Source organism: Acanthisitta chloris, unplaced genomic scaffold (assembly GCF_000695815.1).
Source record: "Acanthisitta chloris isolate BGI_N310 unplaced genomic scaffold, ASM69581v1 scaffold21395, whole genome shotgun sequence".
Taxonomy (NCBI): Eukaryota; Metazoa; Chordata; class Aves; order Passeriformes; family Acanthisittidae; genus Acanthisitta; species Acanthisitta chloris.
The window spans coordinates 78182-95940 of record NW_008673422.1 but is presented as its reverse complement, the minus strand read 5'-3'; the positions used below and the strand labels follow the sequence as shown (position 1 = coordinate 95940).

The window sequence follows — 17759 nt, the reverse complement described above, 5'->3', positions numbered from 1 at the left end:
GCTGAGACAAATTAGTCTGTTAATAATTAGAGTATTAAGTTTCCCTTCTCACCTTGCTGTGGCATATTTTCATTTACTTTACTTTTGCAAGTTGATTGAGTTGCTTTACAGGAGAGGCTTTTTTAAACATAGACACGCACACCCTGAGAGATGCTTTTGCAGGTTATGTTAATTAAACTATCCACTGCAAATCATTAGCTAATGAGTCTGTAAGTAGTTGGCACTAAATAGAAAGTAGAGTATTAGCTCTTCATCAATACTTTAGAGAACTTTGGAAACTTCTCATTTCTTGCTGGAGTGCTTCACGCTGGCACTGCAGTGTGCTAACATCTGCTCTCCTCCCTCTGTCAGCAGGCTGTATGTGGTACAGAAATAACACCAAGTGCCACCCATCATCACTGATCTGTAGGGGTTTTTTTTATTTTTCTTTTTAGAGGGTGCAGAAGTAGTCGTCAACTAACACCAGGGTAATATCAGCTGTTTTAGCTTTTCAACACTAGACTAGACACTCTTGCATGTAGTTGAGCATGGGAGTTTAGATATAAACAAGTCTAAATTAGTAATTCAGAGTGATGCTTAGTAATATTCTTCTTTACCTCAGGGGACTGTATCTTACACTTCCACACTTCCATTTACTGTAAATAGGAATTCTAGCAGTCTCAAAGGAGATACACTGTTATTCCCAGTCCTGCAGTTTGAGTTACAGGGCAGTGACTGTTGGGTGTGATTTTATTTTTTTAGGGGGTTGTTAGAAATATATGGCTGTCTTGAAACAGTAGAGGTTGCCTCTGTCATGGTGAAAATGGAAGAAAAGCCTAGTCTTTATTTTTTTGCTCTTAGGCTGTTTCATACTGGGGGGAGGTTGTATGCTCAGTAATAGGGCAGTACAGGATGGACTTCTCACATTAGAAAGTCTCTTTGCTTAGAAAATTTGTGTACAAAATATTTTGTGGATGCCAAGACCATTAGCTAGTGGCATTTAAAAAACTTAATCAGTTGCTTTAGGTGTCATGATTTGGACTATAGACTTTTGCACCTTTATCATCTTTTGTTTGCTGGAGCTAATTCCTCATTCCTTCTGAAACCTGGAGACATCTGCTTCAACTGGAGAGTTCTGCAGGGTGTCATCCTGCTGTTGTTCGTCTTGCTGATATTTGTCCATTTCAAAAGCATCTTCCAATTCCAATAAATATCCAAGGCAAATCCAAACCCCACAAACTGTTCTGTTGCTTTTCTCCTAGGGTTGCACATCAATGTTGTTTCAAAAACTGATACATGGAATTTTTTTAAAAAGTGTGTTTCTTGTCTTCTGCTAGCTCTTACTGTGTGATCTGAAATGCGATGCTTCTTTTTCCCTTTGGCCTTTTCACTTTAGCAGGAAAAGTTGATATGTCAGTGTTTGGATTTGCAGGATTCCTTCTGTTACTGATCCACATCTTAATAGGCTGGAGGCCTCTGATAAAAGAACAGCAGCAGCTTTTACATTTCTGGTTTCAGGAACCCTGCTGGTTACACAGAAACCTGAGGGCGAGGTGCGGCTTTGGCTGTGAACTGCAAATGCTGCATCTACAGTGGGAGGAGAAATGGAAGCTTTGAGTGTAGATTTAGATTTGATTGTGGTGAAATGACTTGAAATACTAATGAGCTTTGCAGAACAACCTTTGCTTTTGTGTTGCTGGGTTCCTCAAGTGTGTGGGAAACAACCGTGTAATGGACTTTCTTCTCAGCCCACATTTCTTGCTCACTGACTTTAAAAAAGCAAAATGAAAAAAATTACAAACTGCACAGCTTGCCGGAGTGGGTTAGAAATGTGCTGGCAGTGTGTTGCATAAGGAATATTTAGTTTTGTAGTGATTTCAGGGGTCTGCAAGTAATATTGCCCCCACAACTGTTTGGAAAGGAGACAAGTTGGACTGTAATTACAGATGGGTATGTGGAATCCAGGGAGAAAAGACTTGTTACTTGTGCAAGGCCATACAGAGAGTACATTTCGGAACATGGAAGAAAGCACTGCGGAGGTTTGCTTCAAAACTCCAGAGTCACTAATGGAGTCTCATTATTTTCCTTGTAGTTTTAGTGCTGTATAATTACAGGTCCTCTTGTGGCCTATGAATGCAATATCAGGAATTTTGTTTGCTCAGGATTCTGAAAGTCCTTCAGTTTGACCTCCTGCTTGTTGTACAGTTGTTACTGCCAAAATCAGACTGGGTCAGCCATGGCTTTTTCTAGCTCTTATCCTGAGACTTACAAGGATGACAGCTCTGCAGCCTCTCTGTGTAACCTGTTCAGTGTTGTGTTGTCCTCCTAGGGAAGAAGACCTTCCTATGTCTACTGTAGAACAGTAGTTGATAGACTATTTCTCCTCATTCCTCAAGGCCTCAACATTTATTGTGAAACGGAACAAGAGGTTTTTAAGAAAGTGCAGTTTTGTCTGATACTGCCTAACATTTCTGACTTAATCTCACCGTTCATAAGCTTTTCCAGTTGTCTTAAGCTCTGATGGCACATAAACTGGACTTGAGGGAAGGAGCGCAAAAGAATCGTCTGCAGATTATGTTCTTTTGCCTGCACTTCTGGGAATGAAATGGTGAAAGTTAACAGATCTCTTTGACTAACAGAAAGTTCTGCTCAGGACTGTTGGGGCAGTTGCTTTTTGCTCTCCCAGTCAAAGTGCTAAGGTTTCTTTTTCGTTTGCTCAAGTGCTGACATTGATTAATTGACTCTCTGATTTTGTTGTTACTTTTGAGACATTGTCAAGTAATGAAGAAAGTGAACTTTAAAGTTACGCATATGTAAAACTGTCGCAAGCCTTTGGTACAGTAAGTTGTATGAATTTGGAACATTAGAAGCATGAGAACCGTTAAATCTCCATAGCATACTAGGTGGTGTTGTTGATTTTTGGTTTTCTTGATAAGTACTTGATTACATGGAATTTTTAATGAACAATAATCTTCTTTGTTTTGCTGAAGGGACAATGGAGACCGCTCCAGGCACCGAGCTCCCCGGAATGCCCGCATGTCTGCACCGTCGCTGGGGCGCTTTGTCCCGAGGTAAGGCGTGTATGGGTAAAAGGGTGTGGAATTTCTGGAGGTACCAGTTGCAGTACAGCGCTCTGGTGCTTTCAGATGGGTTACTTTTCTTGCACAGGGCTGCTTTACCCTTAGTTTGCAATTTCTGGGACTCCTGAGATGGCATTTTAGTATGAGCAACTCATCCTGTGACATTTGAAGAGCAGTATGTTCTTAGCACTTCTTACTTGCAGGTTGAGGCTATGGTGTGAAGGCAGAACAGGGGGAGAAAAGAATCTCATTGGAGGTTCTCAGCACAACGCGCTGGTTTGAGGTTAGGAAGCTATTGTGGGAGGTAAAGGACTTGGTTAATGCTGATCTTTGTAGCCATATTGATCAGAGGAGGATCCAATCTGTAAATTGCTTTTTGTTTGAAGCGGTGAAGTGGTTGGCTAAGCAGAGGATTCCAGCCTTCCCTCCACTATAGTCTTCTGGAATATAGTCATATTTCCTCAAAGGAATTGCAGTTACACTCCAGGGCTGTAGCATACTGGATTGTCTTTCTCCATATAATCTTACTCTCTTTGTTTTGCAGACGCTTTTTGCTGCCAGAGTACTTGCCTTATGCTGGAATTTTCCATGAACGGGGACAGCCTGGCTTGGCCACCCATTCCTCTGTCAACAGGGTTTTGGCAGGTAATGAGATTTCCTTGTTTCTGGTAGCCATGTATATTAGTGATGTTTTTCTCATGAATCTCAGCAGAGGAGGATTGATAAGTAATTCCAGCTTTTGAGGTTTTAAGTTTCCTGAAGCAGCAGAAAGGACTATTGAGGTGATGTGGTGAGCTGTCATTCAAGTCCTTGAACATTGCAGATTCCCTATTTCAAGTATGTGTATGGGAGGGTCTGCATGAATTAGGTTAGCAATTCTCCCTTTATTTAACTTCCTCCTCTCTTCCTAGATGTCTTTTTTTTTTTTTTTTTTTTAAACAACCTGACAGACTAATGATCAGCTTGCTGCAGGTCCTTCTAATTGAATTGTAGGGTGTCTTGTTCATATTCCGGCTGGGAAGGCACACACAAGGCAATGCAGGATTCAATTAGGATCCTAATAAGTGCATGTTAAAAAACTCAGCTGCCACCACATAGAGCACACAGGCATTTGGGAGCCTTAGAGGGCAAGCGGAGGTGGGAAGTGAGATGGGGGGAAGTATGGCAGTCTGGCACTTCATGAATGAGATGGTTATAGATGACACATATCTTGAGGGTGAGTCTTTTTTGGCTGGATCTGAGTTGCTCTGTAATTAACCCCGGTGTGGGTGAGTCATCTTGGAACTTGGCAGAGAATGAGGGATGATGTATGGACAGGTAGGTTAGGATGTGGTTCTCTTCCTTCCTGTAGGTAATCACAGGACCACCACGGAAAGGAGTGCTAAAAGGTTTCTCGAGAGGCTGCGTAACCCTTTTCAATCAACTGTGCCTAAACCATTTTTGACAGGTTTTATATAACCTGTTTTTAAGAGTATTCATTGGAGTTTTCCCAACTGTTTTGGGGTGGAACTGTTGTTGATTTTGCATGGCTGATGTAGTATGACAGTGGTCTTGCCAGAAGTCTATTATCAGACATTTTCCAGACTTTTGTTTCCCTGGATATTTTGGGTTTATTCCATATTCATGGACCTTGCTGTTGCAGTAACAATAAGAGCTCAGCCAAAGGCTAGCCTCCAAAGCACCTCTGCTTTTTTTCCTTAGGAAAGAGTAGAGCTAGCCTGTAGCTTTAGCTGACGCATGTACTTTCCTGTGGTTGCTGCCTGTGTGGGCTTTGGCTGTTGGCACGTGGAAACAGCACACTGGCAGACAATTACTTGCTGCCAGGCAACACTGCAGAACTTTTGCGTGCCCTTGCTTTGCTGGAGACACCTGCCTTCAACCCTCCTCCAGCCTTCCTTGCAGTTTGCCTGTTCCTTAGTGGCTGGGAAACAGCCTAGCTTTTTCATCTTGCACTTTTGGGGAATTTGAGCCCCAAAACACATGTGCTTGCTGTTTCTTGTGTGCATGCCAAAAATAACAAAAGAAGGCAGAAATCATAATCATGGGACATTGAAAAAACAAGATCAGTCTTTTCTGTGTGACGCTGTGCTGAGCCTGCTTAAGTCAAGGTTTGTTGGCTCCTACAGTGTTGTGGAACCTCACACTGGAATGGCTGTGACTCTACAGTCAAGGCTTTTATTGAATATAAAATAATTAAATATGAAATAAATTATTCTAATGCAGTAGCTGCTTGGTCTATTTGTTTTATTCTGTTTGTTTTACCTATGCTTTCAGCTTTCAAGATTTTTTTACGTTTGTGCTCAAAAACTTGTGCATATGTTACACAAACCGGGAGAGTTGAAATTGCAAATATTAGGTGGAGGCATGAAAGGGAAGAACTAGAAAATGAGATTGCAGTTGTGGAATAGCCAGAGAATTTCCTCTACTTACTATGCTGGCCAGCAGCATTGTCATTTTCAGTATTGTATTTCAGAGCCATTGAAAGTTGCAGTGCTCATAGTATGCTTTCCTTTTTAGTTAGCCTATGCCAAAGCTTGTGATAGTTCTTTCTTCAGTATCACAGTGAAAAACCTCTACTCAAGCTCTAAAGTGTTTTAACCCTAGCCTGATGGTTATAGGTGAGGTTACCAGCCCTGGCCAAGGAAGAAAATCAGTCATCTATTTTCCTACTAGCAGATGGCTAATCTATACTTGAATGAGTTAAATTGTTTCATCCTACCATGTATCCAGACTGTCATTTCTGAATTAGGTTTAACTGTAGAAATGCCAAATGTATTTCTTATGTAACTGCTGCAGCATTTGAGAAGAGATACCAAAAAAACCCCCTGTATTCCTATCCTGTCAGCTTCCTAAAAACTGACAGTACTGTGGTCAAGTATCAGTGAGAACTCCTGTTTGGAAAAATACAGCCAATTACACTTCTGCTTGTGTCCCCTCCCCACCTACTGCTGTATGCAGAGAGGAAATCAAAGCAGCAGATGGAGATCTTGGTGTGCAAACTACTGTGGTGTGCTGACTAAATTTCTTAAAGCTCTTGCTGTCAGGTTCTGTCCATGTTTACTTTCAGCTCGCTACTTTATGTGAACAACTTTCTGTTGTTTAGGTATAGTTCTCATGCAACGGGCAATAGGTCCACACCAGACTGCCTTGTGGATAAATTCTTAGTCCAGTCTGGTTTAATGAACCGTTAAAAATGACAGGTTATCTAAGCAAGCAGGCTGGTACAGCAGCACAGTAGGTTTGGCTGAAAGACTGACATGCCAGGCAGGGTTTAGGTCAGGGTTCAGTCCTGTGCCAAGGCTCTTCCTGGTGAAGCATAGGAAAGGTGCCAACAGATGGGTAGAGTAGGAGGGAGCTCGTGGGGAGGGTGAGGAACAAAGTGGTACTAGTCAACACGACAGACAGAGATCTCCATGCAAGTGGCCTCATTTGCATGTAGCACTGGAACAACAACGTGCCTCAGTAGCACCTTTCTGCCTGCTTCCTTATCTACTCATGCAGTTTAGACTTATCAGCTGGTATGATATACTGCATTACTGTGCTTCTGGCACCAAGTAAAACACCATGTGAAAATGTTACATCAACATTGTTACCTTTAGAGTTCAAACTTGTAATCACACCAAAAAGTGTTGGTAGTTTGACAAGTTATATTTTCCTGTAAAGTCTCTGTTGATTGGCAGTAATTACACTGTCCTCCTTTAATCCTTTATTAACTGAGTCTTATATCAGCTTTTTCATTATTTTGTCTGGAATCAATGTCAGATTGACAAGACTGACAGTCTCATCCTATTTCAACCTTTTAAAATACTGGTATAACACTAGCATATTTTTCAGTTTTCCATATTCTCCTTTATTTCAAGACTTAACAAAAAACCTGTGAGTTCATTTGGCAGCTTTTCTAAGGCTCTTGGTAGTGTGGGCTGTAAGCCACCCTCTGCACTCTCCTTTCCTTGGTGAACTGCTGTAAGTGATGGGGTTGTGGTCTTCAAGGGAAACATCCATACAGTGAAAGCTAGTTGAAGTAGTTTGCTAAAGTGATGATGAAGGCAGTAAATGCGTTTTGGCTTCTCACTTGATAGGACTGACTGATCACGTGGCAGTACAGGTGGAATACTGCATCTTGGTGCCATTTCAGTCGTCTGGTTTCTTGGGTTCTCTGCCACTTGCAGGGCAACAGAGTGGGGGGTTGATTTTCTTTTTCCTCCTACTTTTTCTCTCTTCTTTTTTTACCCCTTCCCTGTGCTTCCCAGGAGATACCAAAGAGATGTTCTGTGGGATGAGGTTACACCTTGTATAATGGGAGTTAGTAATGCTGTAAAGTTCAGCAGCATTGGCCTGTCCAAGGAACACACAGCTCAGTATTGTGTTTGACACCTCCTACTGCTTTTTAAAAATGTTTCTTTAAGCTGCATATTTTTGCCCACTGTTTTGTTTGGGTCTTCTTTTTGTTGGTTTGTTTCTTTAGTTTATTTGTTGGGTTTGGTTTGGTCTTTTTTTTTTTTAAATATTTTTTTAAAATAAATTCCTCCTTACTGAAAAGTAACTGCCAAGGATATTTGAAGGCCAAGTTATGGATATGTTTTGGCATCTGGTAGCACAGACCATGATGTATATTTTAATTTATGATGAAAAATCAGTAAATACATTTTTTAAAAAAGATAATGGTATAGTGAAACAAAGAAGGCTTCAGTTTCAGTTCAGTGGAAGCTTGGAGGAAGAGAATCAGTGTTTGCCAGGAAACTTTGCAAGAGGCTTTAAAAATTGACACACATGCCATTTTGTTGACGTTCCTGTTACTCATTATGAGACCTGTAGACGAAAGCTTACTGGTGTACAGCAGTCACTTAGCTTTGTGAAATGCTTCTGTCTCGCCTCACTTTGTTTTAATAGGCTTCTATTCAGTTTTGCATGTCTGAAACAAAATATTTTTCTGTGCATGGTTACAGGTCATGTTTTCCTGGTTCTGGCTTTGCCACAAGATGTTATCTATTTAAATGCAGTCCAACACAGTTGCTCTGAGTCTTCCATCTCATGGAGAGATCCAGACTCAGCAGGGCTCAAGGGTTGAGTGATACAGCACTCCACATTTATGGTTACAGTGTGATTTCATTGCTATCTCAGGGTAAGAGGATCAGATGAGAGACTGAACACTTACATGTAGTGAAAGAATGAGCTTGACATTACAGGTTTTTCCATACTCTACACCTATTCAGGGTATAACCTGCTACGAGAGCAGTAATGCTTCAGCTTTGGCTATGTCTGCTGGAGTTGCAAAGCAAGCTGTCTGTAGCCTTGTTACAGTGGGGTAGGGCTGAGGCTATTGATGAAGCTAAGAATCAGTTAGTCCTGTTAATGAGGACCTCAAAGTGTAATGTTTAGCTGCTGTTTTTCCAAAATCACATAAGCTATCCCATTCTTCAAAGCTTGACTCCCTGGGAGAATTCAAAGTCATGTATCTTCAAGTGAAGTTCTATACTTAAGACAGCAAATGCTAAGACACAATTGTTAGAGCATATGAAGTCTAATCAGGATGAAGATTAGCTAAGATAATAGATAGATGTCGTCATCCTTTTGTGACAGGAGGATTTCTGTGAGTATTTGATAGTTCTCCTAATGAGGATTAGGGTGGTGGCTCTCACCAGCCAAATTCACTAGCTAAGGTGCCTTCTGGTGCATGTTCCCAATCTGCGAAATCACTCTAGCTATGTGTATGTTCACATACAAGTGAATGGCTCTAACCTAAAGCCAGTTAAAATGGATATTGATGAGCCTGTGATACATACAGTTGGATACAGTATTGGTTGCTGCTGCAACTAGAATTAGCCCAGTAACCTTTCACTTCTGCTCTAATGATGAAAGTGATCATGATAAAAGGCTACATTGGTTGCCTTTGAAATCATCTTGCAGGCAGATCTCCAGTTCCTCTGGCATTTCAGGTGTGATTGCTTCCTGTGGCTCAAGTTTTCTTGACCTAATCCTGTTCTGTCATGTACACGGTGAGTGTGCTATGAGTGATGTTCTGGGATGTCCCCATTCTTCAAATGTGCTTGCACAGTGATGCACAACTGTACAGGGCAGGACAAAGATGACTTGAGAGCTCCAGAATACCAACAAGAGTTGATGGGAAAACACATCACAGTTGTCTCTGATGTACCCTTGTTTTTCTCAGTATTAGTAGGTATGCATTTTCTGTACAGTTACCTGAGACTTGAGTGTTGTTCTGAATCTGTACCTTCAGCAGTCTGTGATTGACTTTTTGCTATTAGCCTGCTTCTGCCTTTTCATCCAAGACAAGTATGTGAATTTGAGTTAGTATCCTGGTCTAATCCTGCTCTTCACAGTAGGTAGTTCTGTAGAATAATACAATCAGTGAACACAGCTGTGTGGCTTTCTGTGCTGTATCTTTTTAAGTCTGGTGCTTCTTAATATGGAAGGATGTGAACCTTTGTGTAACTTCATTCTTTGTGGTCTTTTTGTGATCTATGTCAGTGGATACTAAATGACATAAGAAGCTTAAAATATGCCTCGCATTCTTCTGCAAGTTGAGAGCTATAGATACCTGTCACCTTCATCACAGACTTGAGAACAGTTTATAATTTCTGTGAAAGTGCAGCTTTCATACAGAAATGTAAGGAAAAAAAAGGCTGTACTGCTGAATTGCAAATGCACGAACTTATTCTGGAGTGGTGGAAAGTGTCCCTTTGTGGGACTGGTGAGAGGTATCCTCAGAGTTGTTGATTTCCTCAACATGGTACTTAAGCTTCTGAAGACAGTAGGATTTTGGAAGTGTGGAGACTTTGTGTGACATCTTATTTAAGTGTTTACTTATAAACTTGCTTCGTGTGTTCTAATCATGCACTTGCAACCCTTGAGCTTTTTCATGAAAGTTATCTGCTGCACCTCAGTTCTTGCCTGCCTTTGTCTCTTCCCAGCTGCTCTTTTCCTAGAGCAGCTTTTGTCTATGAAAATTTTTGATGTTGCTAGTCGATCACGGTGGAGTATCTCCTAAATAAAATCTCTTGGTAGTTTTGTGTCATAGATGCAGAATAAAGTAATATACTGTGAATTAATTTTATCATAGTATTAGATCCTTTGTTCACTTGCACTTTATCAATTCTGTACCTGTGGCTACAGGGTTATACTACATCACGATTGTGGTCAGAAGACGAACTTCTTAGCACATATTCTTCAAATGAAATCCCTCTCCTAGATGGTAGAAGTGAATTTGTTAATGCTTTAAAAAAACAAAAGCAAGCCTAGAAAACAACTGATAATGCCTAACTTTTTGTAGTTACACCGGGATCAGATGACTGATTCACAGATGCCATGTTCTTCCTAGCAGGTACAACTTTATAGTACCTCAGTAATTTTTCGCTGTATTGCAAGACACCAGTTTGTTTTTTCCAGCTCTGTGCTTTAATTGGCAGTCCAGCTGCCTCTTTTCTGGTGCTGTAATCTGTGTCATCCCGTATGTTTGTATGTTGTACCTTGGCACAATGAAGGCTGATAGGTAGTTAATGCAATTAGCATTGAATGACCCACAGGCAGTCTCTTCTGAAATGCTTGTCCTGTGCGAAAACCCCCACAAGTTCCTAAGCTGGTGATACTGATTTTGATGCAAATAAATGCGAGTCTGGCTAAAGGAGGTTTAGTTCTGTCTAGCTAGATGTCTCCTGAAAGCAGATGATAGGTAGTGTTAAGAGAAAGCCATTAACATGCACGTTTATGTGATGGAAAAGGTTGTGTGTGTTGTTTCCAGTTAGCCTTTCCCTTACATCCAAAATATCATATTCTACAGTGAGAGTCTGAGCTGTTGCTCATCCTCATTTTGATGTCCGCTCCTGCTGTACACTGTCACATACCAAAAAAAAAAGCAGCCAGAAAGCGTCAGAGTACCTTCTGTGCTGGAATGGAATAACTTTAATCTGGCTGTCTGCCTGTAATGCCCTGCTTCCTCTGTGTCTATTCACTTGCATCTTCCAGTTAGCAATAAACATGTTCTGTGAGCACAAACGCATCTCTGTTTTCATCTGTGAACAGATACAGTTTGGGACATTAGGAGTGTAAAGCACTAGAGATTGTAGAGCAGATGGAATGAACTTACATTGAAACCCTTGTATGATGTTATCCCCTGTTTGAATCCAGACATTAGAGTACTCTCAAGGCTTGAGTGATACGAAAACCAGTTTAATTTCTGAAATAAATTTGTGGTATTTTGTGTATCAATGTCTTTATATGGAAAGAGCTCTTTGCACCTGAGAGCTGGAGGTGGTCCATAAGTCTGTTAAATACTGCACAGTAAAGGCGAGCTGAAGAGTCAAAATTGTGATACTAGCACTTTAAAGCCTGTTCTTGCTCAGTCCTTTTTTATTCTTTTATTCTTTATGCTTTTGTAACTCAAGCCATAGTTCATTGCAATCTGCCAAGTCTGGGAATGTGTTAATTGAGAGGGATGTGAGTCAACTGGAAATAAGAATCCACAACTATGTGCTCTATGGGGGGTATTTGCACTGTAATTTTGGGGGCATCTGACTTGGAGGCTAAGCTTCCTGTATAGTTAGCAGAGAAAAAGAAGCTTTTGATCTGAATGTCTCCTGAAGTGAGCTGAACTGAGGTGCTCTGAATTTTCTGTTGAGCTGCCTGTGTATTTGCCACTGATTATAGAGGGACCTTCTGAAGCGTACCTTGCTGCTGTGGATACCTTAAATGCCTAAAATTAGACACTGAAAAGGTGGAGTTGCTCTCCACCTCCCTGCTCCCCAGTACACAAAACCTACCACTGCCTGCAGGTTCCTTAGGAGAGGCTGTACCCTTTCTCTGCTTCTGCAGCTTATTGTTCTGTTTGGGGTTTTTTGTTGTTTTGATTTTTTTAAAAAACTTACTCTGATACCAGTCGGGCAGTTCATGCTTAACTTGCTGCTCAAGGTAAATGAGCCTTATGCAATTCCTTGTTTCCACCTCTGAAATTTGAAGCTGGTACTGCCGCTGTCATTCGGTGTGCAGCCCTGTTGCAAATCTGTCTGCTAGCCAGGAGTTTGGAACTTGGTTTTACAGTGTGAATGTGTGCCTGCTACAGGATCCCTTTTGTGGACAACGTCAGTCTCAAATGCTTCATAAAACTCGAGTGACTTCCTCTGAGGTTATGCTTCTCAACATTTATGCTTCCCATGTAGCACAGTGCTGTGATCTGTTTATGAATGACATCTTCATACTCTGTGTCCCTTCTTGCTGTATGTTGTGCATTGATGCAATAGACTGCAGACCTGTCTACAACCTGTATTTAAGGCAGTAGGCAAGAAGTTCTGGTATTTGATTAGAAGCTATGCTAGATGTGATACAAGGAGACTCACTGTAGATCCACTCCTTGTTGCTGCTTGGTGCTATGTCTTTTTCATGTTTCATACTCAAAACATGGCTACAGGACTCAGCAGGAGTTTTTGGTATTATGAGAAACTAAATGTAACATCTTGATTTCCTTTATGTAGGAAGATATCACAGCAGTTTTGTTGATGCAGCAGCGTTGTTAACAGCTGTTTCTTGTGCCTCACAAGGTAACATGCTACCTAAGGGAATGTGCAAGTACTGTAATCAGAGTTTTATTTGTGAGTGAATTAGCCTTATATCTTCTAACTAGATGTTTCCTGGACCTTGCATCGTGCCTTGCTCCTTTGGTTTCATGCCTCAAAATGGGTAAAAGGGGCCCACTTCAGGCATATGCAGATAGACAAGGAACTGTCTTCAAAATATCATTGTAGGTAAAGCTTTTCAGAAAAGCAGAATTTGGCCTGGTCAAGGATCTGCTTGGGGCCAGTACATCCTGTTTAACATCTTCATTCATCACTTGGATGATGGGTCAGAGTGCGCCTGAAACAAAACTGGGAGGAGTTTTGCAGACAGTTATGCTGCTATTCAGAGGGAATTTCATAGGCTGGGAAATGAATGAACAAAACTCAGTAAGTTCAGTGAAGAGAAATGCCAAGTCCTGCACCTTGAGAAGAATGACCCCATCCACCAGTACAGGCTGTGGACCCTACTGTCTGGAAAACAGCTTTGCAGAAAAGGGTCTGGGGGTCCTATGGGCAACAAGTTGAACATGAGCCAGCAAATGTGCCCTTGCAGAAAAGAAGGCAAACAGCATATAATGGTGAATGAGGAAGAGCATTGCTAGCAGATTGAGGGAGGTTATCCTTCTCTTCAGCCCCGGGAAGGCCACATTTGTAGTGCTTTATCCAGTTTTGGACTCTCAGTGCAAGAAAAGCATGGACATTCTGGAGTGCAGTGGAGAGTCACAAAGAGTGTAAGGACTTAGAGACTGACTTGAGAGGAGAGGTTGAGAGAGATTCAACTTGGGAGTCTTCAGCCTGGAAAAGAGAGGGCTTGGGCTGAATCTTGTCAATGCTTATAAGTAACTGAGAGAATGAAGTAAAAAGAGCGAGGCTCTTTTCAGGGATGCCCAGTGGAAGGACAAAAAGAAATGGACACAGATTGAAACTCCATTTGAACTTCAGAAAAATTTTATTTTTTTATTGTGACTGTTCAAATGCTGGGACAGTTTGCCTGAGGATGTTGGGGGGTCTCTATCTTTAGAGATCTTTGAGTTTGACTGGAGATAGTCTCCCAGTAACCTCCTGTAATTCACCCTGCTCTGAGCAGGGGAGTGGTCTAGAGCTTCTCAGAGGTCCCTTCCTCGGTCTTCAGTGGTTCTCTGAATTGTCTGAGTGCACAGGAGCAGTGAAATGATGTTGGAGTTCAGTGTAGGTGAGAATACAGTTTGTTCTAGCTGATGCTGTGTTAAACACTGTTTTTCAGCAGTAAGTACAGCTGTTTCTGGTTGCACATACTGGCATTGTCTGCTAATCCTATTGTAAAACCTTGTAATAACTGTTACTGCAGAGGACTTTTTGAGACTCTTTCAAGGTTTGTCTGAGAGCACATGTTCCTAGAGAATGCTTTGTTACTAACTTTCCATGAGTACATATTTATTTTGTGCCAAAAGTATCTCATTTTCTGTTGCTTTTGATAACTGAAAGCTGAAAAAAAATCCCTCGATGCTTATGTAACATAAGTGTCCGTATAAAGATTTGCTCCGGCATTAGCAGCTGTACATTATGAGCATAGTTTCTATTTGCAAGTGAGATTAGAATGAGCACAGAGCACTGGTCAGAGTGAGTGCAGGCCACTTCACTTTGCAGGATATGCTTGATGAGGTCTGAGGTGTTGGGATTTTTGACTAGTATCTGGAAGTGCAACTGCATTGAGATGACCAGTATTTGGAAAGATATGCATTTACTCAAGTGTGCCAGACGTTGTCAGTGTCTGGCTGCATTTCAGGAGTTGAGATGTTTGCAGTACGTTGTCCTTGGATATGCTGTCCCATGAGAGAAGTTGTTGGAATAATGTGTGTCACTGTCCTCCACATGGAAAGTGGTGATAAAGGGTTAAAAGTTGCTAATTACAGAGCCTTGAAGTGCTAATTACATGCCTACCATCAAATTTCCCAGAAGAGATAATGGTCCAATTGCAGGATTGTTGTCACCAGCACTTCATAGGCTTTCATGTGCATTTGTGGAAGACTGTTCAATGGGAACAGAGTGGTACTCAAAGGCTTGAATTAAGCTGAAACAATGGGGAAGGTTTTGGATGAATGACTCTGGACCCGCGGCAAGATGTATTTCAAACAAGCCAGCTGTTAAGCACTCTTAAGAGCTGAGACTTCATTGTTACCAGTATATTGCTGTTGGCCTTCCAAAGAGCCAGCTGTTTGGAGTCTGGGGTCAATCCACTTCTGTTTGTAGATAGTAAAATATGCAGTGTGATGGTGACAATCGCAATCTGTTTACTTGGCGGGCCAATCTTTACTGCAGTCGCTTTGTTCCCAGTGGTGATCCAAGCAATGGTGCAGTTGTGGCTAAGTGAATATATTATTATAGCTCAGAGTGAAATGAGATACTTTGGGACAAGTAATGTGTATCCCACTTAAGTTTGTGAAGGCTTGTTTTGGGCAATGTAGTGACTCTGAAAATGTCACTTCATGTGAAGCAAGGGAGTACAAATTCTTGTCATGATGATCTAGCTGTAGGACCTTAAGTAGGCAGGCAATACCAGGGAGTATGACACTGCTGTTGTCTTTTCATGTGATCTTACTGACACCACTCCAGATGATGTTCAAATCCATGTGTGACTCTGTCTGCACTTCAGAAGGGCTCAATAGCTGAAGGAAGAATCAGCTGAGGAAAACTTCAGCTATAGAATGACATAAGTTTAATGTACTTAGCTAATCAAAGTAGTAGGTAGTTGTTGCTACTTGATTGGTCTAGATATATCTGTGGGGGCAAGATTTCTGGTAGATCACCTTTTAATTCAGTAGACAAATGGAATAGGAAGATGCAGAACCAATTTAGACTGGAAACAAATGACAGATACTTGAGTGGTGGTGTTAAGTTTTTTTTATTTCTGAAGTCCTGCCACATAAAGTTCACTGCTTAGCTTGTGGTAGCTGATTGCTGAAACAGGTGGGTTTTTTTCGAGTACATGGAGTCTTTGAACTAGCAAAATTGTTACCTGGTCTGAAGGGGGAGTTTATGAGCATACTACTGGTTTTACAGTTCCTGGTAATGTGTACATGAATCTTGATGGGGTGTCTTCAGTGGTCTCAGTACAAGGAGATTCTGCTAGCCATTTGCCTCATGTCACAAGCTGTATTCTGTTCCATGCTGCATGATGGAAGTGAGCAATGAATCTGACAAAGCCTGTATAATGTATTTCCTCATGCAAACTGTCCCAATAAGCCTTTCTTTATATTGGTGGCTGGGAAGCTAAAGCTGCCTTTGAGATTCAGAAAGGCATCGGAGAGAGATGATCGTGTTCTTAAAAGTGAAGGGTGCAGGCTGATTCCTTTTGTGTGCATTGTTAAAGTGATGATTTTCTAGATATCATTATATCAGAAGTGGTAAGGCTTTGCAGAAGTGTTCAGCTTTTTGTGGGCGGTGAAGGCCCCTTGGGGACCTGTCTCTTTGTGGGTGGTAAAGCTCACTTAGCCGTAAAAGTATTTTCCCACAGCTTGCTGCCTTCTTTTAAAAGGGGGGAAAAATAATAAAAAAATTACCCATGCTGCAGAGCACAGTGGGAGGCAGGGGCCCATGCTATCTGCTGCACAGAGAGGTAGGAATTCTTAGTGGCCTGCCACATTGGCTGTCATCTTTGAAGAGATTAGTCATGGGTTTTGCTTACGTGTTTTATATGGGGAGGAAAACCCAACACCACAAAGCAAACCCTGAGCCAGATTTGCTATGCCCAATATAGAATATCTTCACAGACATTTTTATAGCCACCCTGGCATAAAGATGGAGCAAGCTCTTGCTATGGCAACATAGTTATATGCTGTATAAGGGATCTGATAAGGATGCTGTGTACTGATCTATGGCTCCTTTTTGTAGGTAGATAGGATCCTACCATTGGAGAGTATTTTTATAATTGAGCATTAAAGTTTCAATCTGTTATCGCTTAATGAATACAAATCAAAGGTTCTGTTAGCTCTTAGATTCTGCTGTGGTAGTTTTCCCTCCGCATAGTATCGTTACCTCAGCTGGTGCAGTTGGTTTTATGCTTCTGGCCTGCTGGCTGTCCTTGATTGCAGGGGAATGGTAGAATCATAGAATTTAAGGGTGGGAATGGACCTTACAGATCATCTAGTCCCAACCCTCCCTGCCATGGGCAGGGACATATCCCCAGTAGATCAGGTTGCTCAAGGTCTCATCCAGCCTGGTCTTGAACACTGCCAGGGTCGGGACAGCCACCCTGTCCCTGGGCAATCTGTTCCAGTGTCTCACCACCCTTATAGTAAAAAACATTTTTCTAATATCTAACCTAAACTTCCCCTCCTTCAGTCTGAATCCATTACCCCTTGTCCTATCATTGCATGAAGATATATGGGAAGGCATTGCAAGGTTAGTGACAACTTGTCTGCCTCTTCAGAGTAATTTTTGACTTCTGGGTTTACCTTACCTGTGCGTTTTACCTTAAGCCACACTGAGAAGTTGCCCTCTCTGTGTGTAAGGTGCACTTGGCAAGGGCAGAGCCTAGGGAAATAAATTCAGGCTGCAGACTTTTCCCGAAACATAAAGGCTGGATTTGTCAGTGGTTTGGGGTTGTTAAAAATGCAGAAGATGCTAAGTGTCTTCCATGAGACAGGGAAATTCTTGAAGAAAACTAAGCAGAGATGCCAAACAGTACTTATGCAAGAGCAAACACAGGCCCTAGTCAGGATGAGAGCACTAGGTATGCTCATACCAGCTTTTTAACTTACTGCCTCACAACTCAATCATAAGTAAATGCAGACAGCAAGAATTCTTGTACACTAAAAAATACAAACAAGATCAAAAGCTGGAGGTACACCTCATATATACGTCTCCCTCCAGGCCCTGTTTTTTTAAAATAAGTGCACCCACCACCTCTGGAGTGGGGCAGAAGAGGGAATGGTCTCCCGTGTCTGCAGGAGCTCAGAGCTGGTTTGGAATTAAGCAAGAGCTGCAAGTTAGAGCTACTAAAGGAGGCTGTATTTTGCTTTCCTGAGTAGGTTGACACACTCTCCTCTTGAGCTCAGTGTGGGCTGTAATCTAGGAGCCCTAGCAAGTAGGAGTTGTGTTTCTGAGTGAACCAGCCACTACAAATGTAATCGCTGTGGGCTCTAATGTCCTGCTG

The 17759-nt window shown here is 41.7% G+C and overlaps 1 protein-coding gene across 1 annotated transcript in view; it reads left to right on the top strand.

Moving 5' to 3' along the window:
• The window catches only part of LOC103802486 (activating molecule in BECN1-regulated autophagy protein 1-like), a gene marked incomplete at its 5' end in the record, with an annotated part of 94232 nt that overhangs the window by 14929 nt on the left and 61544 nt on the right, over window positions 1–17759 (top strand). The window contains 2 exon segments of the mRNA XM_009074967.1: window positions 2970–3050; window positions 3604–3704. Coding sequence (XP_009073215.1) covers window positions 2970–3050; window positions 3604–3704 — 182 coding nt within the window.